This window comes from Lutra lutra, chromosome 16, assembly GCF_902655055.1.
Source record: "Lutra lutra chromosome 16, mLutLut1.2, whole genome shotgun sequence".
NCBI classification, from domain to species: Eukaryota; Metazoa; Chordata; class Mammalia; order Carnivora; family Mustelidae; genus Lutra; species Lutra lutra.
In genome coordinates this window covers 4,351,156-4,375,324 of record NC_062293.1, presented here as the reverse complement: position 1 = coordinate 4,375,324, position 24,169 = coordinate 4,351,156, and the positions used below count along the sequence as shown (strand labels likewise).

The following is a 24,169-nucleotide window of genomic DNA, read 5'->3' as shown; positions in this document are numbered from 1 at the left end:
GCCCCCCTAATGTCGGGGGGCCGGCGTGGCCCCACGTCAGCTCCACCGCGGGGTCCGGACGTGTAGACAAGACGACGCTCGGCTCCACCCAGCCCCTCCCGAGCCCGGGCACCCGCCTCATGGGCCTTACTCGGCGAGAATGTGGTCAGGGCACCAAAGGGGGAGGCCTGCCGCTCCGGAGCAGTGCACAAAAAATGAGGAGACCCCGGCCCTCCGGCGACTGCCAGACCTCGGGGCAGCGCCCTGGCCCCGGCCCCGGGCAGCCGCAAAACCAGAAGGCCAGAAGCGGACCCCAGCCCGAAGCCTCCTTGGCATCTCGCTCCGCCCCTCGCCCTCGCCCCGCCCCGTGACGCAAACAGGGCGGAGCCAGCGGCCCCTAGTGAGACCAGCCGGTGCGTCACGGCCCGCGCCAGCTCCGAGCTCCTCCCACGCCCGCCTGCCCCCGAGATGGCGCATGCGCAGCGCGGCTCGGCCCGGGTGGTGCCCCCTCCCCCTCCCCTAGCAACGGTCGTCGCGCCCGCCTCCGTCCGTCGGCTGCGCTCGCGCACGCGCGCTCCTTCCGGCCGCCCGGCCCCGCCCTCCCCGTCACCCGTAACAACCGCTCGAGCCTCGCCGCGCCCCTCCCGCTCCCGCCCCCCCCCCCCACCCCGGTCCACTCCCCGGAACCGGCGGCGGAGCTGCGGCCGCCGGCAGTAGAACGGCGACGGCACCACGGAGCCGCCGGCATGAGCGCCCCCCGCCGCCCCGCGTCCCGGGCCCGGCCTTTCTGACAAGAGGTAGGCGCGCGTCTCCCCGGCGGGCTCCGAGCGCGACCCCGGCTCGGCCCCTCCCAGCGCCGCGAGGTCTTCGCTGCCCCTTTGCTTCCTCGGCGGGGGCGGGAGCGGGCCCCACCGCCCCCGCTGCCCCGGTAGCCCCCACCCTCGCCCCCGCCTTCGCACTCCGGGAGCCCTCCCTGGGGGGAGCAGACTTTGGGATCCACGCCCGCCCTCGGCTCCCCACGCCCGGGCTGGCCGGGACTGGGGGCCCGCGGGAGCCGCGGCGCTGGACCCTCCGGACCGGCCCGAGGGCCCGGCCGCCCCTCCGCCTGCGCGCGGCGGACTCCCTGGTTCCGGCCATTGGCTAATTTTTAAGCACCGATTGTCCTGCAATAGAGGCTGCCCTGGTCCGGGATGCCACCTGGCCGTTGTAACTCCGGAGTCCCACGTAGGACGTTTCTCCGGACCTGAGCATCCGAAGCCGGGCGCCGGCAGGAGTTGAGAAGCTCGTGAATTAGCAGGTTCCCCGGCGTAGTCACTCTGGGTTCTTCCGGGCGGTGGAATCCTGAATGGGTGTTAGTGTCTCCACCGAGCATTCTGCTTTTCAAGTCTCCCCCAACCCCAGCAACCCTTTTTATACTCTGTAACCAGCCTCCCTGTCTCCGGGAGATTAACTCTGAAGTTAATTTTCCCCATTTCAGAATTGTGCACCAGCCTGGTCAGGTTTGCAGAACGGAATAGAACGTGGTCCCGGGGCATCGGGACCTCCCAGTCGCAGACCCCGTATTAGTGCCGGGCGGAGTGAGGCGCAGGACCCCGGAGTTTGGCTCTGAACGTTGTGATTTCAGAGTTGGACGTTCTTCGAGATTATCTCACCCGAAACCTCATTTTACAGAGGCGAAACCGAGTCCGAAGGAAGTCAAATGACTGCTTTGAGGTCACCGGGAGTAGTTCTGTAGCAGCTTTCAGACTGCCAGTGTTGTCCAACATAACCTGTTCTTGCCGGGAGAGATACGCTGAACAAACACACCGGAGAGTTCCAGACCTGGTGAAATGGAATGATAGAGATAAGAATCTTCTGAAATAAAATATATCTCCTTTTTTTTTTTTATTACAGCTAGACTTTGGGCGCCTTGAAGATATTCTGTTTTGTAGGTTCGAATATTCTCTGACCGTATTCAACATGAAGTGACATCCTTAATGATTATTCTCAGCAGGACAGGTAGGCTCTTTGGATTTATTTTTCTTCTTCACCTTTTTTTTTTTTTTTTTTTTAAAGAAGACTTTATTTATTTATTTGACAGGGAGGAGAGATCACAAGTAGGCAGAGTCGCAGGCAGAGAGAGAGAGGGGGAAGCAGGCTCCCCGCTGAGCAGAGAGCCCGGCCCATTCCCCTGAGATCATGACCTGAGCTGAAGGCAGAGACTTAACCCACTGAGCCACCTAGGCGCCCCTTCTTCCTCACTTTTATTTTATTTTATTTTTTTTTAAAGATTTTATTTATTTATTTGACAGATAGAGATCACAAGTAGGCAGAGAGGTAGGCAGAGAGAGAGAGAGGAGGAGGCAGGTTCCCTGCTGAGCAGAGAGCCCGATGTGGGGCTCGATCCCAGGACACTGGGACCATGACCTGAGCCGAAGGCAGAGGCTTTAACCCACTGAGCCACCCAGGCGCCCCTCTTCCTCACTTTTAAATAGGAAAGTAAAGTCACACAGAGGACTCCAAAAGACGTGTATTTTTCAGAAAAATACGTGTAGACTGGCACCAGAGTGGGAATAGGTTATCTTGTAGGAGGAATCCTTTCTCTGGGAAGTAGGCCCCATTTAGTGATTATTGACAGTCATCAGCATCGATCTGAGGCTGGAGGTCCACTCAGCCCGAGTGCTTGGTGTTGCTGTCCGTTTGAAGACAGGCCTCTGAGACTGTAGTCTACGCAGTTAGAAAACAGGGATTGACAAGTTTACTTTGAAGCTAGCTTTTGAGGAGTATTCCATAATTTGAGATACTGTAGGATTTTTTTCCTGTTTTTATTTTTGTGTGTCACCAGACTTAAATATCTTGAAGTGCCATCACTTTCATTTAGCTTCTTGTAGAAGTTGTGGCAGGGGAAAATGATTCCGGAACTAATTATTGGATCATAACGTTTCAGTGCTGGAAAGAACTGGGATCCTGCGTCCAGCCCAGCCCCTGGAGAGGCGGGGGGGGGGGGGGGGGGGGGGTGGGGGGGTGGGGGTGGGGGGGGTGGGGGGGTGGGCGGAGCAGAGCTGTTTCCCTCATGACACTTCCTTCACCCCTACTGTTTTTTCACCTTCTCCTTCCTTGTACAGTCCAAGCGTCCTCTTCGGGATTTTGTAGGGAATTATGTGACCTATTGAGGTCCCTTTCTACAGTTAGACTGTGGTATGATGAGTAAATGCACACGTAATTTTTTCCAGCCTTAATCATGGCTTTTTTAATCATATATATTTGTGTTTGGCAGGTGTGAGACGGTTGCTATTGTGTTACAATCATGGTGCAGAAATACCAGTCACCGGTGAGGGTGTATAAACACCCCTTTGAATTAATTATGGCTGTAAGTACTTGACATTTTAATTTAGTCTTTGGCTTTTTTTTTAAGTATTCAAATGGGATGATCTGTAAACAGGTGTTAATTTTATAATTTGTTTCCATCGCTCTGCTGTTACTTTGTTTTTATGCTTATGATCCGGATCTAGAGTTCTTGAAATGTTTTTAAACCGTTAATCTCTAAAAATGAAAACCCGTTAATCTCTAAAAATGAAAACCCGCATGTTTTGTTTTTTTTTAAATGCACCTCCGGTTAGTATGTGAATTTGAGTTAATTCTCTCTGAAAACACAGAAGTGGGTTTCTGACTAAATACTTCTTCTGGATTTTGCTCTTTTTGTTTGTTTGTTGAGTAGAAAAGGGATGTGGAGATTGGCTTTTCTTCCCTCTGCTGCTCGTTCAGAAGCCTGTTCTGATTGTCGGAACTCAGTTATATAACAATGAGCACTATGGGATGGAGTTTAATTTGATGATTCTAACGACTCTGCTGAATGAGTTTTTCCCCCTGAAGTCAAGTTCGGGTGGCATAGCAGAACTCCACCAACGGGTTAATTCAAGTCTTAATTTTCTTTGTTATTCATCTGAAGAGTTTGGCTGAAGATAAGCATTTCACTAGACAGCAGTCACTTTTAGACTATTCTTGGGTATTCTTTCTTTTCGGTGTTACTCTTAAGGTGTAATACAGCCTAAGTACAGGAAATGCTTTGGTCATGAACGTAAGGGTGGAAATGCCCAGCTGGACCAAGATCAAGATCCAGAACATACCAGCCCAGCGAGGAGTCCCACTTGCCCCCTCCCTCGCACCTCAGAGTTAGCTGCTGCTCTGACCCGGAACGCCACTGATGAGTGTTGGCTGTTTCTGTTCTATATTTAACTAGAAACTCAGGTGTTTTTGCATCTGGCTGCTTCTGGGCAGCCTCGTTGGTGACATCTATCTGGAGCAATATATTTCTGAAAAATAACCCCCAAACGCAAGCCCTCTCGAGGAAACAGTTTAGGTTTAGAGAATTTTTAAAAACTGAGACGTAATTTACATACAGTGAAATGGTCACTTTGATCAGTTTTGATGGCAGAGTGACCCACACCTCTGTCAGGACGCAGCACCTTCAGAAAGTTCCCTGTGCCTCTTCTCGGTCCGTGTGAGGTTTTGGGGGGGTTTTCTTTTGGCACGGGGGTGGAGTTTTTAGTTCTGCATTTCCTTTTTTTTTTCCTTGAAGATTTCATTTTTACGTAATCTCTGCACCCTGTGCGGGGCTCGAACTCACAACCCCGAGACCAAGCGTCCTGTGTTTGACTGATGGAGCCAGCCAGGCGCCTCCGCGTTTCCCTTAAATACCAGGACTGTTGAGTATTTTCTGTGAATGGTTTGTCAGGAGGGCTTGTTTCCTGTTTGCATGTTGCCCTGCTTTGGCTTTTGGTCGTATGCCGCCAAGACCCGCCAAGACCCGCTCCAGAGAGCCTGAGGAGGGGTATTGTTCGTGGGGACACATGTGGTGCGATGGGGTGATGGGAATCGCACAGAAATGCAGGAATGCAAACTGGCTGGGCTGAGCTCCAAGAACCCGGCCTTGGAAGGTGGTTCCCGGCAGCTGTGGGAACCTCGGCCGCACTTGGCCCTGCAACTTCGCCCCGCGGGGCTCGGCCCCGGCCTCGCTCCATAGTGGGGCGCCTCTCTTCCCCTTCTCCTGCCAGTCGGCTGCTTTGCCCACTCCTGGTCTTCCCTCCCCTGTGCTTCAGCTCTCGTGCCCTCTTAGCTATTCAGAGCCCCCCCGGCCCTAGCTCGGCCTGGTCACAAGTTCTCCATCACTGCATTCTTTCAGTTTCTAAGTGACCGCGTCTCGTCATGTTTCCCAGTTCAGATTCTAGAGAGACTTGATCTGGGCACCCCCCCACACACCCCGGAGTGAGGCTCTAGGTTATTGGCCAGCCTGTGGGTTACCCCCCCCACCCCGGGGTGGTGGCGGAGGCTGGTGGAGCTGGGGGAGAGGTGTGGGGAGCAGCGGAGCCCAGTGGCCCCCTGTGAGGCTGCATACGGCTCTAGGGGCTGGGCCCAGGCAGGTCCGCAGGGGGCACAGGAGCCAGGAGTGGTGCATTCTGTTTCATAAAACTTTCAGTAGATGTTAAAAGCTCAGTGCAACCCTGATTGTGGGAGGCAAAGGTTTTTTTTTTGTTTCTTCTGCAGACACTAGACATAAAGAGGAGTTTTGACCGTCTAATGATCAACTTCCTTATTTTCCTTACTTGACTGTTTTCAAAATGGTGACGTTTGTCCTGCCCATTTTATGCGTGGATTTACAGGAGAATTTGAAATTGAAGTTCTGAACCATCCCCCTAGGCTTTTAAAATTAAATTGCTTTTTAAATTGCTTTTGTTTTGAGGCAAGTAGTCGTTTTCTTTTGGGTTGTAGAAAATATTTTATAATCTGAAAATGAAATATATTCTCCTTCCAGAATTAGACAGGAGCTAGAATGTTTTGTTGTTTTTTTTTTTTTTTAAGATTATTTATTTATTTATTTCACAGGCAGAGATCACACGTAGGCAGAGAGGAAGGGAAGCAGGCTCCCTGCCAAGCAGAGAGCCCAATGTGGGGCTCGATTCCAGGACCCCGGGATCATGACCTGAGCTGAGGGCAGAGGCTTTAACCCACTGAGCCACCCAGGCGCCCCAGGACCTAGAATGTTTTAAGTCCTTAGTGATTATTATATGGTGTCATTGGCCACTTTTCGGACTGGAATTGTATGTCATAAAATTCTCTTTATTTACCTTGCTTTATTATTATTTTTTTCATTGAGGAGAAACAGTAGTATAATAGATTTAGTCTGGAAATATTCTGTGCAGTTCTTCAGGGTGAAGAGAGACGTAGTTGAAGCAGGAACAAAACTCTAGCTTCAAGGGAATTTTTTTTTTTTTTTAAGAATTTATTTTTAAGTAAGCTCCACACCCAGTGTGGGGATCAAACCTTCAACTCAGAGACCCAAGAGTCCCATGCCCTACCGACTGAGCCAGCCAGACGCTCCTCCAAGGGAAAGGGATTTGAGAGAGCGCCACAGCGAGGGCTGGGTAGTGGTGGGAGTGCTGGGCAGGTGGTTGGCCTGGGGAATGCATTTGAGCCTCCAAGTCTTGCTTCGGGGGGCCCCTGGGGGAAGGAGACTGTTGGGGAAAATGCCAGTCAGTTGACACATGGCCTTGTCTGTCAACTGGGAGAGTGACTGAGTTCAGTATTGCCAGAAAATGGCTTAGGTGGAAATTGCCTGGTGTAACTAGCGACAGGTGGGCCTCCTGTTTGTTAATTGCATTTGATTGATTTAATGAAAATTTATCTTTTGGGATCAGTGTACCCGTAGCATGAAGAAATCATGTTGATGTTTTCACTGACTCTTCTGAATTAGATAGCAAACAAGCAAGATGGAGGGGAGTTTCCCCCCCGGGCCCTTAGGGCGGTTTAAGGGCTTGCTTTTGTGAGACGTTTGCCCAGAAACAGCATGTTAGTGCTTCAGTGAGTGGAGAAATGGCCTGAGAGCCCCTGTCTCACCTTGGAGGGTGAGGAGCCTGAGGCGCACGTAGTGGCCGAGATCTGCTCCTGAGTCCGTCGTCCGGCAGCCTGCAGGGGCTTCCGAAGGTTCGTGTTCCCCAGCCTGCCTCTGGCTTGTCCAGTCTCTGCCTGGGCTGCTGGGAGGCATAGTGAATCCCTGAAGGACAATTAAGATTTGGGGTCTCACCCGGGCAGAGCGAGGGGATCCCACAGAGCAGGAGCTTGGCATGGCAGGGAGGACTCTGATGCGCTCGCAGGTGAGTTTCATGTTGACATTTCTGGGGGAAAACACAGGGTTTTTTTTTTGTTTGTTTGTTTTTTTAAAGATTTTATTTATTTATTTGACAGAGAGAGATCACAAGTAGGCAGAGAGGCAGCAGAGAGAGAGAGAGGAGGAAGCAGGCCCCCTGCCAAGCAGAGAGCCCGATGCGGGGCTCGATCCCAGGACCCTGGGATCATGACCTGAGTTGAAGGCAGAGGCTTAACCCACTGAGCCACCCAGGCGTCCCGGAAAACACAGTTTTGAAACAAAACATTTTCAAGCACAGCTTTCCCCCTCTGATGTTGCAGGCCTCTTACTGCCAACCCGAGGAGGGGTGAAGGAGCCGGGAGCGGGTGGAAGAGGGTGTGGGAGTGTGGCTGGGAGAGGGCCCTGTACCTCTGGGTTGCTGGGAAAAGGCCTGCCCTCTGTCTTTCGTGGCCCAGGGAGCTCGGCGCCAGCGCACACGAGTGGAGTGAGGACTGGCCCCTTATCCCTTTCGGCCCCAGGCCCCAGGACAGCTGTTGTTTCGACCTGGTGGAGCCCGTGATGGGCGAGGCCCCGTCGCCCCCCTATGCCAGCACAGTGTGCCCGGGGCTCCGCTGTCAGGAGCACAGCCGCCTTCCAGGGTCCCCTGTCCCCTGCCATCTGTGGCCCAGCAGACACAGCCTCCGATTGTGTTCTCGGGTCCCGCGTTTCTGTCCCTTTGTCTCCTGCTCGTTCCGTCTTGTATGCCTTCGGGTCACCCTGTGTTCTCCTGCCAGGCGCCATGTCCACTTGGCAGTCCCGTTTGCGTGACCTCTTACTGTCTCACCTGCTGTAAACTCCCGAGCTCTTCCTTGAGGCCCTTCCTGTCCTCTCTCTGTTCAACCTTACTTCACAAACATGGATTTTTAAATACGTCCTGTGCTGTGCTGGGTGCCTCACGGTGTTTTTCCGGCCCGCGCCCCCTTTGGACAGTTCCCTCCTCCCCTTCCCTGCTTGCTTGTCCCCATGTCAGTTGTGTGAGTCCCGGTCCTGCTGACCTCGCCCACCTCCCCAGCCTCTGAGGAGCGGCCCGGGCCTCTCTCCTGTTCTTCCACATCTTGTCATCGGGCTCGTCAGGGTCAGCTGCTTCCCCTGCTCCCCGGGGTTTATGCTCCGGGTTCCGCGTAGCTATTTCATACGTTCCTCGGGGGCAGTGACTTCGCAGAGTTTTTCCTCGTTCCCTCACGTGTTGGCACTGAGCATGTCATAGGCCCCGGGTGGCACCTGATCAGTGGACGTCTGTGTGCAGAAGCTTTGGGAGGTCGGTCTGCTGGAAACTCAGATCGCACATGTAACTCCGTGGCCTGTTTCCAGACGAGAGAGTCTGTTTTCTCCGTGGAAGAGAAGTAACGCACTATGATTTTCAGTTAGCCAGCGCTGCCCTTAGGAACAGAGCCCTTTTGTGATGAATCTGACTTTTTTTTGACATCTTTATAAAGTACACGAAGCCCTGTTGACCGGCACCTCACTGGTAGTTTGAGCGACACACTTCTGTAGGTTGAACAAACAGAGAAGGTGTTTGCCGGTGAGCAGTCGCCGCTGAATGTCCCATCCCCACTCCATTTGCTTGTGCTTTTTTCTCTCGTATTTTTGTTTGTTTCATTCTTTGTGTTTTTAGCCCCTTTCCCCGGGTGTCTCCTGGCTTCCTGCTGAGACTAGATGATGAGGGCAGGCAGGAGAGATTTGCTGTGAGTTGGGTGCACATCTAGTCCCTGTCCCAGACCAGCTGGGGGCCCAGGGACTAGGCCAGTTGCCTGGTGTCGGGCTGTGGTGCGGAGGAATTAGACCACAGAAAGGAGAGTAGGGAGGACAGGGCCTAGCGATTCCCACACCCTCCCCTCTTCCCTACCTCCAAATACGAGGTGAAATGAATCAGTAAGTAAATGACTTCTCTGAATGTGTATATTTCTTTTATTTTTAAGATTTCTTTTAGATTAAACAGGAATTCCTACTTATATTTAGGCTTTATTCTGTCCATTCAAGTTTCCTGTATCAAAACAGCAGGGGATGCCTGGGGACCCCAGGCAGACTTGTATGGGTGGCTGCAGTGAGAAGAGCCCCATGTTGAGTTGAACTGAGGCTGGTCTTTTTGGGGTGAGAGCGAGGTGTGCAGAAATCCGAGAAATAGAGCGCTTCCTGGGGAGGCGGCCCGGCATACGAGCCACCCCACTTCCATCGTTGCTCAGGTTGGCTGGGGCGGAGGAGCACGCCAAGTCCACGGGAACCCGGACTGGCTTCGTCCTTGCTCACTCTTCCTGGCAGCCGCCTGCCCCCTGAAGCCCCGTGCATCCTCCGGAAGAAATCTTGAGCCACTTGTCCCACCTTCACCATTTCTCCCTCTGACCTGAGTCAGGTCAGGGTCAGGTCAGGGCTTTGAGTGGCATTTTAGATTGAAGTGTTGTTGTCCCTTCTCTCATTGTTCTTTTTTTTTTTTTTTTAAAGATTTTATTTATTTATTTGACAGACAGAGATGACCAATAGGCAGAGAGGCAGGCAGAGAGGGAGGAGGAAGCAGGCTCCCTGCTGAGCAGAGAGCCCAATGCGGGGCTCGATCCCAGGACTCTGGGATCATGACCTGAGCCAAAGGCAGAGGCTTAACCCTCTGAGCCACCCAGGCACCACTCATTGTTCTTCTTGAAGCACATCTTCTTCCTCTCATCCTAGATTTCATCCCTGGGCCTTTCAGCATCCCTGACTCTGGTTTCCCAGTTTCTCGTGGTGATACTGAAATGCGTCCTCTCATTGATCGAGGCGGGGATGTATCTTCAGGCAGCCTGATGGGCAGTGGGCTTTGTTTTTACTCAGAGGTGAATAATCAGTGTCCTGTATTTTGGGTGGCTGACTTTCAGCAATTTATTCAAGTCCAGGAATGGAGGGAAATGATCCAGTTTCTGTGATGGCGTATTAAGGTCAGTTTTCAGTGGGGGGATATTGTAGTCTTCTCATTTATAGGCTGTTCGAGTGCCATAGTGTGAGTCCTGTTGCATTTAATACAAGCTGGGGTGTAATTAGTCAGGCTCACTTAGTTTTGGAAATGGACAATTATAGTACACTTTCATTACATGCTACTTTGTATAGAACTAGGCATTTTCCTTTCTCTTACACCCACTTGCCAACACATTATGCATTCCAGATTATTTTTAATGTGCTAGGGTGAAGATAGTTGTGGTTCGGTGGGAAATATCCTAAGGAGAAATAAAGCAGGATCTGACTCAGCTCCTTGCCTCTTTGATTTACCTGTTTTTGTGAAAACACAAAATACCAGACAAAACCCCCAAAACCTTGTATTATGGACATTTTCAAGCGTATATGAGAGGATGAAGTGTCCAGTTAGTGCCATGGGCCCATGACCCCGTGCCAGCAGGAGCAGCACTTTGCCCCTACTACTGTATCATCTCCCCCCGCCCCCTTGCCTGGTGTATTTCAAGTAGATTTCAGACATCTTGCGAACTCATCCCTAACTCCTGAAGCATCTATCTCTAACCAATAAGGACCTTTTTCTTTTGTAAACATGATTACCATGTCCTCATGATATTTAATGAAAACACTGTGTTTAGACTTATCTCGACTGTCTGGGACAATGTCTTTTCAGAAATTGTTTGGATCCTGCTCCAGATCAGCCATCGCTCTTGGTTTTTGTGTCTTCATTCTCCACGCTCCTCCCACGTTCTCCCTTCCCTTTGTTTCCTTTCATGCCCTCACTTTGTTAGAGAAACTGGGTCATCGTCCAGTCCCGTCCCCCTGACCTTTGGCTGACTTAATTGTTCGCAGTAGCGGATAGGAGCAGATGGAGCCTCGAATCAGGTCAGCAACTCGTAGCAGCTCTGGCTGAAATGCTTGGTGATGGCGATTGGCTTTACTGATTTAGTGGTGAAAACCTGCTGCTCCTCTTTGGCCCCAGGGACCCTCTTCAAGAATGTGGAATTGCAAATAAGATGCAGAATATTCTTTCCCATTAAACTGGGTCTATCCATAGTTACTTTTTAACCTACTTCATTGGTTCTGATTTTTCACACAGAAAGCACTTGAAAGGAGTTCATCTCCTAGTAGGTCTGACTGAGAGCGGAGGGTGCTGGTGGAGGCCTGGCTGGGGGCTAGTGAGGTCGGGGCGGCGGGGGCGTGGTCTGAGGGGTCTGGCTAACGGTGCTTCTTCCATGGGAGCCCCGGGTAGGGATATCAGGCTGGTTGGAGAAGTGACCACAGAGAAGTTCACTGAAGAGAGGCCGTGGCTTGCCTCCTGTCGTAACTGAGTCTTCGTTCTTGATTTTAACCTGTGTAAGAGGGAAACAGTCTTGTGTAGTTCTCAGGGAGTGACTTACACATTGAAACTGAGAGCATGTGCCGCATTCAGATTCTTTTGCTGGGTCCAATCTGATGTTAGGTGAACTAGCCTTTTTTATTTTTTAATGAAAAGTTTATGTATATGTCATTATCACTCTCTATAAGGTAACTGCTCTATGTGTCTCGATGCGTGCTGAATCCCTTTTCCATTCAGAAATCTTGCCCTCTGTTGCATGGCCCTCCTGTGTGTTTCCGCACGGGCATGTCCAGAGCACACTTGGAGTTGCTGATAAGCATGCGGTGTGTCAGTCAGTGTCTTGGATATTTTTTTTGTAAATATTTTATTTATTTATTTGACAGAGATAGAGATCACAAGCAGGCAGAGAGACCGGCAAAGAGAGAGGGGAAGCAGGCTCCCTGCTGAGCAGAGAGCCCGATGTGGGGCTCGATCCCAGGACCCTGAGATCATGACCTGAGCCAAAGGCAGAGGCTTAACCCACTGAGCCACCCAGGCGCCCCAGTATCTTGGATATTTGATTAGAGGCTGCATGTGGGACTCTCGGGCCTGCGCTTCTGACTGATCTCGCCTCTCTCTCCTGATTTCCATGACTTTCTGGGGGTGGACAGACGACTCCTCTGATGATACTTGTTTTGCTATTTGGGGACCACCGGTTTGTATATTTCGTGTTTTCTGGGCCTCATAAACATCATGGTGTTTTTTGTTTTTGTTTTTTAAAGATTTTATTTATTTGTCAGAGAGAGAGGAGAGCGAGCGAGCACAGGCAGACAGAATGGCAGGCAGAGGCAGAGGGAGAAGCAGGCTCCCCGCCAAGCAAGGAGCCCGATGTGGGACTCGATCCCAGGACGCTGGGATCATGACCCAAGCCGAAGGCAGCTGCTTAACCAACTGAGCCACCCAGGCGTCCCACATCATGGTGTTTTAATTGGTAATTAATGCTGTCTTAGAACCATCCAGTTCCCTCTCACCTGAGCAGCCTCAGTTAAACCCACGGCTTCAGCTGTTACTTTATAAACAGAAGCTCTCAGAGTTTATCTTCAGCCTAGACTCCCACTCAGGAGCTTCCAGATTCCCAGCCAGCTGCCTGCTAGGACATCTCCATTTGACTATATACAAATTTAGTGTCTCTGAAACAGAATCCACTCCCTCCTCCTGCCTGTGCAAAGAACATAGCCTAACAGAAAACAAATACACAAAAAAAACAAACCAAAAAAACCCCAGTAAAATGCCACTCGGAAGCTCTGCCTTTTCCTGTGATCTGCTTCTGACGAGTGCCACTGCCACGTGGCCTGCTCTGCCCTCACCAGAAACCTCGGCGTCCCTGGCTGCCTTCCCGGCTCACCCTTCAGGCTCAGTGATGACCAGACCCTCCCCTGTTCAGAATGTCTCCTGAACCGTTTGTCTTTCTTTTTCTCCCTCCCTCCCACCCTTTGATTTTTTAAAGTTTTATTTATTTAAGTCATCTTTACACCCCAGGTGGGGCTGAACTCACAACCCCGAGGTCAGGAGTCACGTGCTTGCTCCTCTGACCCAGCCAGCCAGCCCCCCCACCCGAACTGTTTCTGAATCTGCCCGTCTCCAGTCACGTTGGCTCCTCTCCGATGACAGTTCCTGGCGTCCTCGGGGCCTTTGGACTCGCACTCCTGACCCCATCTCACCCACCTACTCTTTGCCTGGGCTGCCGCCAGGGGCTCTGATTGTAAACCCGAGCATGTTCCGGGCTGGAGTTCTTAAGTGTCTGCCCCGCACCTTCGAAGTGAGGCTGCAGTTGGTACCCAGCTTGGTGCCCGGGGCCCTTCCCCCTCTCCTCCTGCCTCTCTCCCCAGCCTCACCTCCCCGCAGGAGCCCCCCACGGCTGCCACACGGCCAGCTCTGTTGGACCAGTTGGAGTTCGGTCAGCGTGCTACTATTTCCTGCGGCCTCTGGGCCTTTCTGCGAACTGCCCCGGGGGTGTCCCCCTCCCTCTTTCCCACCTGGTGGGCTCTAGCTGGTCGGACTCACTTCTCCCAGGTGGGATTCCCTCTCTTTGCTCTCATGGGCTGCTGTCACCTCACTGGTCTCTCCACCTGCAGCTTGGAATGCGAGCGTGGGGTGAGTTCCCCGAAGCAGACTTGTCTGAAGAATCAGGCAGTCTTGGATCTGCGCTTGTGTTCCTGCGATCCTCCTGCTTCTGGTAGTGAACATTTTGACTGAAGGTCGCATTGGGTCATATGCTTTTGGTTGGACGTATTTACTACTTATACTCGAATTATGTTTTGAAGGAATCTGACTCAGATCATGTTTTGTGGGTAAAACAGCGTCCTTATTCAGTGAAGTTTACAATCGCTGTAGTTGACTAAAAAATGTGTCCTGGCTTATGTATCATTTGGTGTTTTGAGTGGCTTTTCTCCCATAGTGATGAATACCGAATATAAAAGAATTTCATTTCTCTGGTTCTCCTACAGAACGTAAAATTCATTTAAAAATTATTGACTCTGGGGCACCTGGGTGGCTCAATGGATTAAGCCTCTGCCTTTGGCTCAGGTCATGATCTCAGGGTCCTGGGATCGAGCCCCATATCGGGCTCTCTGCTTGTCAGGGAACCTGCTTCCTCTCTCTCTCTGCCTCTCTGCTTACTTGTCATCTCTCTCTGTGTCAAATAAATAAATACAATCCTTAAAAAAAGAAAAAAAAAATTGCTGACTCTGGTAATATGGTAGTCTAGTTTGTGTGTGTGCGTGTGTTTTTTTTTTTTTTTTTTAGATATCTTCAGGTTTAAACCTCAAAGGTTGATTATTATATGACTCTTTTTCCTTTAGGAATAAGTTATTCTGTAATATTAGGTAGTCCTAATCATAAATGTGTGTGTTTCTCTTCTTTTTCGTAGCTTTATCCCTGTGTATGTCTTAAAAACCAAGTCCAGCCTAAAAGCTGTAAGGTACAGTTTGGTTTTTTTTTTTAGTTTTTTTTTTTTTTTTTTAAAGATTTTATTTATTTATTTGACAGAGATCACGGGTAGGCAGAGAGGCAGGCAGAGAGGGGGGGAGGGAAGCAGGCTCCCTGCTGAGCAGAGAGCTCAATGCGGGGCTCGATCCCAGGACCCTGGGACCATGACCTGAACTGAAGGCAGAGGCTTAACCCACTGAGCCACCCAGGTGCCCCGTAAGGTACAGATTTTAAGAAGTAAATTCATTTCTTCTTTAAGAAATCGTTGGTTGTATTGCAGGATTTATGCCAAACACCTGTTGTCTTCATTTTACTTTTAACACAAAGTTGGTGTAGAATGCAAATTCTGGCATTTCTAAGTTCTGATTCTCTACCGAATCAGGATCTTCTGAGAGTCGGCTCAGCGGCGTGGCCGGTTCTGATAACGTCTCAGGTTTGAGAAGCACGGGCGTAGCTCTCCTTAATTAGAATTCGTAGCGAATGGAATAGGGGAAAGGGAAGTTGGTTTCACTTACAACTTTTACATTTTTGGAAAGGACTAGATCCTGCGACAGGCTGTCTCATAGAGACCCTTGTTACATTCTGTTTTCTTCTGAAGGATTCGGCGTGCCAAGAGAGACACTGTTGGTTGGCTTTTTGTGCTTCTCCAGGCTGCCGTTTCGAGTTTGTTCTGTGATCCCAAAGTTACAGCATGCGTTTCTTCGCACTCGTCTTAATCTCATTATTTGTGTGACTTTCCTAATTTTCAGGTGGAGGAGGCTTGTACTGTATTTTATTGTGGTAAATAGACAGTTGTATAAAATCTGCCCCGTTAACCATTTCTGAGTGTACGGCTCAGCTAAGCGTGTGCACAGCGTTATGCAGCTTCACTGCCATTCATCCGCGGACTTTTTCACCTTTGCACACAGAAACTTTGTGCCCATTACATACCAGCTCCCCATCCCCCACCTCCTGGCAGACACCCTGCCTCTCTTTTTACTTTTTGTTTCTGAATAGAACTAGGACTGTTCCTTATGTGAGCGGAATCCTACATTTGTCCTTTTGCGATTTGCTTTTTACCCAACATCATTTCTTCACGGGTCATCCATGTTGTAGCAGGTGTCAGAATTTCCTTTTTAAGGCTGGATAGTCTGTTTTATGTATATACCACATTTTGTTTCCCTGTTCATCCATCAGTGGACACTTGGGTTGCTTCTGCTTTTTGGCTGTTGTGTTTACTGTGCACTTTTAAGATCTTTATAAGTTTTTGACTATAATGTCAAGAAAAAAAATGTGGCTCTCTCTAGGTTTTTTTGTCCTTTGTATTTTTTTTTTAAGATTTTATTTATTTATTTGACAGACAGAAATCACAAGTAGGCAGAGAGGCAGGCAGAGAGAGAGGGGGAGGCAGGCTCCCTGCTGAGCAGAGAGCCCGATGCGGGGCTCGATCCCAGGACCCTGAGATCATGACCTGAGCCAAAGGCAGAGGCTTTAACCGACTGAGCCACCCAGGCACCCCTGTCCTTTGTATTAATAGATTCTAGATCCAAAAGACAACTTCCTTAAAGAATTCTATCCCTGAATTTGGTCCCGTCTATTCAAAGTATATCTGTAATTTACATCTCGTGGCTGCCATTGCTCTTGGGTTCTGAAGAAAGACCAGCACCTAACAGCAGGGCTAGAGCCCCCAAAGTACAGTGGTGGCTCCCATCGTCAGGGGCGAGAAGCGGCAGAGAGAACAGGGAAGCAGGCACTGGAAGGCCTTAGCGGTGCGACTTGCACATCAGGCCTCCAATAAAGAGCGCGCGACAGATATGTTCCCGTCGGGCTGATACAGCTCCTGCTTCCGCCTCCTGATGATGGAGTTTTATTCTGGTTCATGAAGCCGGATAATATTTCCGCAGCTCATTACATTCTTTTATGTGGGCAAACACATGGCATCTTTCAAAGCTGACAGCTGCTATTCCCTGGAACACCAGATGCTTTTCTGAAGTCCATGGGTTTATTTTTTACACTCTGGAGAGTCAAACAGTACTCTGCCAAATCCAGCTTGATTTGAGGAGGAATATGCAAAATTGCTATTTTTGTTGCCACCTATAGACTCTTTTTGCCATTGATGAGATGGAACAGTTTATGGATCAGGGATGGTTTTGGTAAGTCGTGGTGTATTGAGGAGGCCATTGGATCTTGAGGCTCAGTCATGTGATTGCACATGAAACCTTTCATAGCACTCCAGACACTCTTATTTGCCTGGGACTTTAGTAATTGTGGCCTTTGAAACATTCGACCTTCAAGATTTATTGACGGAAGTTATCTTAAGTATAAAGATCTACTTAAAAGATGTGTCTACCCCGGTTTTTTTCTAACCACAGTTGACCCTTGAACACAGGGGTTAGGGGCATGGACCCTCCCCTCCCCCCAGTGCAGTTAAAAATCTGCTTATAACTTTTTTTAAGATTTTATTTATATATTTGACACACACAGAGAGAGAGCACAAGTAGGCACAGCAGCGGGCGGAAGGAGAGAGAGAAGCAGTCTTCTAGCTGAGCAGGGAGCCTGACATGGGGCTCGATCCTAGGACCCTGAGACCATGACCTGAGCTGAAGGGCATCTGTTTAACTGACTGAGCCCCCCAGGCGCCCCAGAAATCTGCATATAACTTTTTTTTTTAAAGATTTTATTTATTTATTTATTTGACAGAGAGACACAATGAGAGAGGGAACACAAACAGGGAGAGTGGGAGAAGCAGGCTTCCCGCCGAGCAGGGAGCCTGAGGCAGGGCTCGATCCTAGGACACTGGGATCACGACCTGAGCCAAAGGCAGACGCTCAGCGACTGAGCCACCCAGGCGCCCGTGCATATAACTTTTGCTGGTCCAGAAACTTAACCAGTAATAGCCCGCTATTGGCCAGAGCCTTACTGGTCACATAAGCAGTTGACTAATGCAGATTTTGTGTCTGTCATATACCATATTCCTGCAATCAAATGAGGTAAAGAAAAAATGTTAAGAAAGTCATAAAAAATACATTTACCATACTGTACTTTATTTATTGAAAAAAATCTGTGTATTTGTGGACCTGCATGGTTCAGACTTGTGTTCAAGGAAGGGTCCATTGTCGTGTCCTTTAATTCTCTAACAGGGATTGGCTAATGTGCTTTTTATTTTTTGAAAGTACGAGATCACCTGGGTGCCCGACATAGCTAAGTGCTATTGGACAGAATGTGGTTTCCTGCTAGGGTTATTTGGGGGTGCCCAATAATACTGTTCTGTTGCTTTTTTTTAAGATTTTATTTATTTATTTGACAGAGATCACAAGTAGGCGGAGAGGCAGGCAGAGAGAGAGGAGGAAGCAGGCTCCCCGCTGAGCAGAGAACCTGATGCAGGGCTTGATCCCAGGACCCTGAGATCATGACCTGAGCCGAAGCCAGAGGCTCAACCCACTGAGCCACCCAGGTGCCCCCAGTAATACTGTTTTAACGGTGGAAAGCAAATGCGAAAAGAATTGCGGTGGAATTAATATGTAGATGTGTTTGAGCCAAGTGTAGGCTAAGGTGCCTCGCAGACAGGGAGCTGTACAAATAAAGATTTAGCTAAAGAGAGCAGCGGGCATGGTGGGTGGACGTGCAGCCCCTCCCGGCCGGCCCGCAGGTCTGAACGCGCCGTGCCTGGCCCTCAGTTTGTGTCTGTGCTGAAGGAGATGTCGGCTCCAACAAGTTGTCGCCCTTCCTAGTAAACGTATGTCGTGGGCTTTGTAATTGTATGAGCTTTTACCTAGTTTGTACATGTTTAAGTAACATAATAAAATAACTGGTCAACACCAAAGGTCCAAAAACCTTCTGTCTCTCACAAGGCGCCCATACGTTATTCAGGCTTGGCGCGCACTGACCTGGATGGAGTTCGGTTTTGCTGCACTTGCGTGAATCCGTGGCAGCCGGGTCCTTCAGTTGGGTTTGTTCGAAACCCAGCCTGAGGCTGAAAACAACCAGAGGCGGGGCGGGGGCTCCGTGGACATGTTGACCCCGACTGTTTGGCATAGCAGCGTGCGGCCTTCTGTGCCGTGAACCGAGCCCGCAGTGGTAGTTTGTGCGTTTGATTGTCCTTTAGTTTGATGGGCGCGGCCGAGAATGCAAAAGAGGGATGGTCGCGACCTCGGCTTCTGGGTCTGACTTAGAGCAGTGTGTACAGCATGTACACACTGTGACAATGTCACCTTACTGTGGAAAGGTATGTGTGGGGGTCCTTTTATGTTCGTGATCCTTAAAGTCATGTTTGTTTTTCATGAAAGGAATTTTTGATTGTTTTGTAAATGGTCCTCAAATACAACTGTATCATATTTTTAACTTTAAAAGTTTAAAACTTTGGGGGCATCTGACCGGTTCAGTTGGAAGGGCATGTGATTTATTTATTTATTTATTTATTTTTAGATTTTATTCATTTATTTGGCAGAGAGAGAGAGAGCTCACAAGTAGGCAGAGAGGCAGGCAGAGAGAGAGGAGGAAGCAGGCTCCCTGCTGAGCAGAGAGCCCAATGTGGGGCTCCATCCCAGGACCCTGAGATTATGACCTGAGCCGAAGGCAGAGGCTTTAACCCACTGAGCCACCCAGGCGCCCCAGGGCATGTGATTCTTGATCTCAGAGCTGTAAGTTTAAGCCCCACACTGCGTACAGAGATTACTTAAAAATAAAATCTTAAAAAATAATGTAGACACTGTGTTAATTCCGCAGATCTAAGTTAGATCCAGAAGAAATGGAGGATGCTGCCAGTATCTCATTTACTGCTTACGCTTACTTTTTGGGTAGGGCCCCCACCAGCTTTCTTTGGATATAATTGACATTTAACATTGTATTAGTTTAAGGTGAACTACAGTGCTTTGATAGATGTACATATTTGTGAAATGATCATTTCAATAAGTTAATATCCATCACCTCACATAGTTACACATTTTTTTCTGGTGAAAACATTTAAGATGTACTCTTAGTAGCTTTCAAATATGCAGTACAGTATTACTAGTTATAATTGCTATGCTGTGCATTACATCCCCGGGAATTACCAGTTTTTTTTTTTCTTTTAAAGAGCTATTTATTTATCTATTTATTTTAGAGAGAGAGAGAGAGACCAGGCGCTGGTGAGCGGGGGTGGTGGGGTTGGTAGAGAGAAAGAGAGAGAGAAAATCCCCAAGCAGAATCCCCACCGAATGCGGAGCCCAACTCAGGGCTTGATCTCATGGACCTGAGAACCTGACCTGGACGCTTAGCCAAACGACTCACTGAGCCACCCGGGTGCCCCCCCCCCCCCACCTTTTTAAGTAAGCTCTGTGTCCACTGTGGGACTTTAACTCCTGGCCCTGAGGTCAGCAGTCGCACTCTCCACCAACTGACTGACTTAAAACTGGAAGGGTGTATTTTTGGAGTAGGTGTTCTCTGACTCCATTGTACAAAGAGAACTGAGGTTGAATTTGTTCCTCCAGTGGTAGTCTTTGACCTGGCTGCCTCGCCCAGTGACTGTGGGGCCACTCGCCAGCATGTAGGGGTGGCCCGGCTGCCGCTGGCTCACCTCCAGACCAACCTGGATCCCACCAGCCAGCCGCCCACGCCCCACCCTTGCCTTTCCTGATTCTCGACAGGGCCGGGGGCGTATGGCCTTTGCTTTAAAATTCCTCTTCCTTTCTCCTCTGGGTTCCCCCTTTGATCTGTGTCTGACCCAGTTCCCTGCTGGGCAGGAAAACTTCTCTCCCCAGTGCCCTATCTCCTCAGCTTTTCTCTTTAACAGAAGCCTCTTGCTCGTGGGTGGGCACCTCTGGCGTTCAAATCAAGGTCTGTTGACTCCGGAGCCAAAGCTCTGCGTTGGTTCTGTGCTGGGGCTCCCTGGTTTGTGCCTCAGTCCTGGCGGGACGTGCTGCTGGAGTGGAGGGAAAGGACACTGGGGAGTCGCGGAGTCAGACACTCGGTAATTGACGTGGTCGGGGTGCGGGGTGGGTTGGAAGTTGCTGGTGCTCTGAGTTTGAAGTAGACCATTTGAAAAATAAATAAAAAATAAATAGAACAGTCCATCTGAGTCCATAAGCACAGGTGCGGCGTCCTGTCTTTGGTCAGCGGTTGTGCGAGATGCCCCAGGGAAGACTTCGTCTGGGGACAGTGGGGCAGGGGACGGGGATGGCTCTCCCCCGCCCCGGGAACAGCAGGGCAATGTTTACATTTATTCTGGCCGCGGGAGCTGGGCAATTAGTTTCCCAACATGCGTCCTTTCCCTTCCAGGTATATTGTATTTCCTCATTCTGTGGAAAACTTTAATACCTTGACAGCAGGCCGGATTCAGGGCCGCCTGTGATCGAAACCTTTTCCGGGAAGGAACATCTTGTTACTGGCCCCGCCAGCCCCCGTGCATTTTACAAAAGTCTCTTCCCGGCTCGGGTTATGTTTACCTTCAGAGCCATATTTTCTGCTCCCAGTAACTGAATGTTGTATATTTAGCTAATTAATTGGTGGTTCAACTAGCTAAACCCATTTATGTCTTATATTTATTTCATATTACAGAGGGAGTATTTTATCTGCAATGTCTAAATGAAATAAAGATTATTTCTGTTTAGCTTCTATTTGACTTTTCCTTATAGAAAGTGGGAGACATGTATGATAGTATTTATACTAAGGGTTGTTTTTGTTTTTTTTTTAATGTTGGCTATTTATAAACTTGACACAGTCAGTTTCCACCAGCGCCTCATGAGATTTGCATCTTGTGTTTCTAGGGCCACTGGGGACATATTTATCGTTTTAGTCTGGTGAACACATGGATTTTTTGAGGGGTGCATTTTCGAAGTATAATAGCAAAGGTAAATGTCAAAAAAATTTTGTGTTAGAAAGGTGTCCTTCCTCTCCATGTGCATCGCGAAGTTTGCTACTTGGGACTGTAGGGCGGCCGTGTCCTTACCCGTGGTTTGTCACTCTCTCCCTCTTTGCAGGGCTCGCAGGCAGTGGGGAACAGTAGCCACGTGTTTTGACGATTGTTCTTATTCTATGTCAGGATCTATTAAACGTTTCCTTTTTTAATCTTTCACAATTCTGTACATTAAAGAAGATGAGGACATTTAGTAACCTCCCAAGGCCATCTTCCGGCTGAGGGCAGAGCTGGGATTTGAAACCAGTCTCTTTTCCCAGGGTCTGTGCTCTGAGATAGAAAGGCCGTCTGCATCAGGAGTGGGGCGGACCTGGGTTCAAATCCTGGAACATTTGCTCCTCTCAGCCTCCCATTTCCTCATTTCAGAATAGAGAGAAACATTTCATAGAAAGATCCTGTCTAGTAAACGCATTAATCTCGATAACCTTTTATGGTGCATACGTAGGCCGGGGTTTGGGAGTCTGTTCTCAAGCTCGTTCCCCCCATGGTGTGTGGTCCTCGCACACGGTCTTTGCCTTCTGTCCGTGCCCCCTCAGCACCTGCCCTCCAGCGCCTGTCCTAGGGAAGGGAGAGAATGTTTTGAGTAAGGGATCTTCTGAATTTCTCTAGGTTCTTCTGAAAAGAAGTTCGTCTTTTTGTTTTCTTATAGCACAGTTAATAGGTGTTTGCTCCTGTTCTTCATATTTAATAGGTATGGTTTTTGTTTTTTTTTTTTAGAATAGTTTTAGGTTTACAGAGAACTGAGCAGATACTACCAAGTTTCTATATACCCCTCTCTAACTTCCCATTTATTTATTTGAGAGAGAGGGCGGGCGCACGTGCTCACCTGAGCAGGGGATATGACAGAGGGAGAGACACAATCCCAAGCAGTGAACGTGGAGCCCAACGCTGGGCTTGATCTCACGGCTCTGAGATCAGGACCTGAGCTGAAATCAAGAGTCTGACCCTTAACCCACGAAGCCACTCTGGCGCCCCTTCCCCCATTATTGACCTCCTGTATGCTGTGTTCGTTTCGATTGATGAACCGATAGTAATACATTATTATTAACTGAAGTGTGTAATTTACGTTAGGATTCCCTCTCTGTGTTGTACATTCTGTGGTTGTGGACACGTGTAGAATGTCATGTGTCCACATTACAGTATTGGACGGAGCAGTTTTACTGCCCAAAAAACCCTCTGTGCTCCACCCACCCCTCCCTCCCTTCTCTCCTCCAGTACCTGGGAGCCACTGAGCTTTTTGGCTGTGGCCTTCGTTGTCCTTTACCAGAGTGTCATGTGGTTGGAATCCTAGGGGACGCGGCCGTTTCATTAAACAATAGTCATTGGAGTTTCTTCCATGTATTTCTGTGGGTTGATAGCTGATCTTTCTTTATTGCTGAATAATATTCCATCGTGTAGATGTGCCCCACTCTGTTTTTCCACAGTTTATGGGATATGGTGGCTGCTTCCAGTGTTTGACGATTAGGAACAAAGCCTTCCATGCTGCGTCCCTTTCAAATGCCCTTGACCTGTGCCTCCTCCATGCTGGCTGATGGAATCGGGTTTCTTTATCAGGAAATCCTGGGCACTGCTAGAAAATGCTTCCATAAGTTGGCCTGTCAATTAAACCTATATATACTTGTGTTTTTATTTTTATTTTTTTAGCTTTACTGAGGTAAAAATGATGAATACTGAACTGTGCATTTTAAAGATGTACAGTTGGATAAGTTTTGTCATGTGTATATACCTTTGAAACCATCACTTAGTTAAGATAATTAACATATCCATCAGCCCAGAAGTTCTTTATGCCCTTTGTAATTTCTCCTTTTTCCTACCGCCAGGCAACCACTGATTTGCTTTCTGTTAGTATAAATTGCTTTGCATTTCCTAGAATTTTACAGAAATAGATTCACGTGTACTTTTTTTGGTCTGTTTTCTTTGATTCACCATAATTATTTTGGATTCATTCATGTGTGCATAAATAAATAGTTCGTTACATTGTATTGCTGAAGAGTGTTTCATTGGGTGGGCATAGCACAATTTGTTTATTTTTATATATTGCAGCAGAAAACATTGGCATTTAAAAAAAAAGAACACTTTTTAATTCTGTAGGGCTTTTCTGAGCTTTTTGGATCTGTTAGAATCAAGAGTAAAACCTGTAATTTATTTATTTTTTATTTTTCCTATAATTTATCTTAAAACTCTGGGTTAATGTTTATGAACTAGAAAATAAAAGGGATACTTTTTAGGCTGTCAGCAAAAGGAAAGAAGAAACAGTTACTAAAGTCACATTCTTAGGCAGAAAACAAAACTAGGTCTAAGACTCTTGGGATCTAGAGAGGGAAGGAATACCAGGGATCAAGCTGGGGGGAGAGTAGAGCAGGATTGGGGGGGGGCTGAGGGGGAGGGGAGCAGCCTCAGAAGGGTTGAAGAGAGCTTTGAGCCGCCCCAGTAGGCTGTCCTTGAAGGAATTAACCGATGTTAAGTTACCTTTGTGATCGGTGTGTGGGTTCAGAGGTTGCCTGTTTTCTAAGAAGTTCCCTCTGCTGCCAGAGGTTGTTAAATAGGGTTACAGACTTCTAGTCTGCACCTGGACGAAAGGCTTTAAATAACAGAGCCTAATGAATAAAACAGATTTGGAACTCAGACTAATATAATTAGCTTATCAATAAGTATGAATGACTCTCTGGGTTTTGTGGAGAGAAGAAATTTATCATAAGACTTAGGATTTGGGGCATCTGCCACACAGCCCTGCGGACATTCTCAGGACTTTAACTAGGCCAAAGGAGTGGAATAGTCAGATCAAAAGGTTTGTTACAGGATTCAGTTATGCATTGTAAGTCAGCCAAGAATAGCAGAGCAACTTCTTAAACTTTAAATGTGGCTCTTGAGACTGTGGAACTGTTTTTTTTTTTTTTTTTTTTTTTTTTTTTTTTAAGATTTTATTTTATTTATC

At 48.7% G+C, this 24,169-nt stretch overlaps 1 protein-coding gene across 4 annotated transcripts in view; it reads left to right on the top strand.

Moving 5' to 3' along the window:
* The first annotated feature begins 586 nt into the window (after positions 1-586).
* Positions 587-24,169, top strand: part of SEC14L1 (SEC14 like lipid binding 1) — a 74,109-nt gene continuing 50,526 nt past the window's right edge. For 2 of the 4 annotated variants that reach the window (XM_047706928.1, XM_047706927.1), the window contains exons 1-3: positions 588-776; positions 1,873-1,977; positions 3,236-3,328. In XM_047706928.1, the coding sequence (XP_047562884.1) occupies positions 3,266-3,328 (63 nt within the window). In that variant the 5' untranslated portion in view covers positions 588-776; positions 1,873-1,977; positions 3,236-3,265. Of the gene's footprint in view, positions 777-1,872; positions 1,978-3,235; positions 3,329-24,169 lie in introns of all 4 variants that reach the window. The other 2 variants (XM_047706929.1, XM_047706930.1) reach the window with 2 other exon arrangements.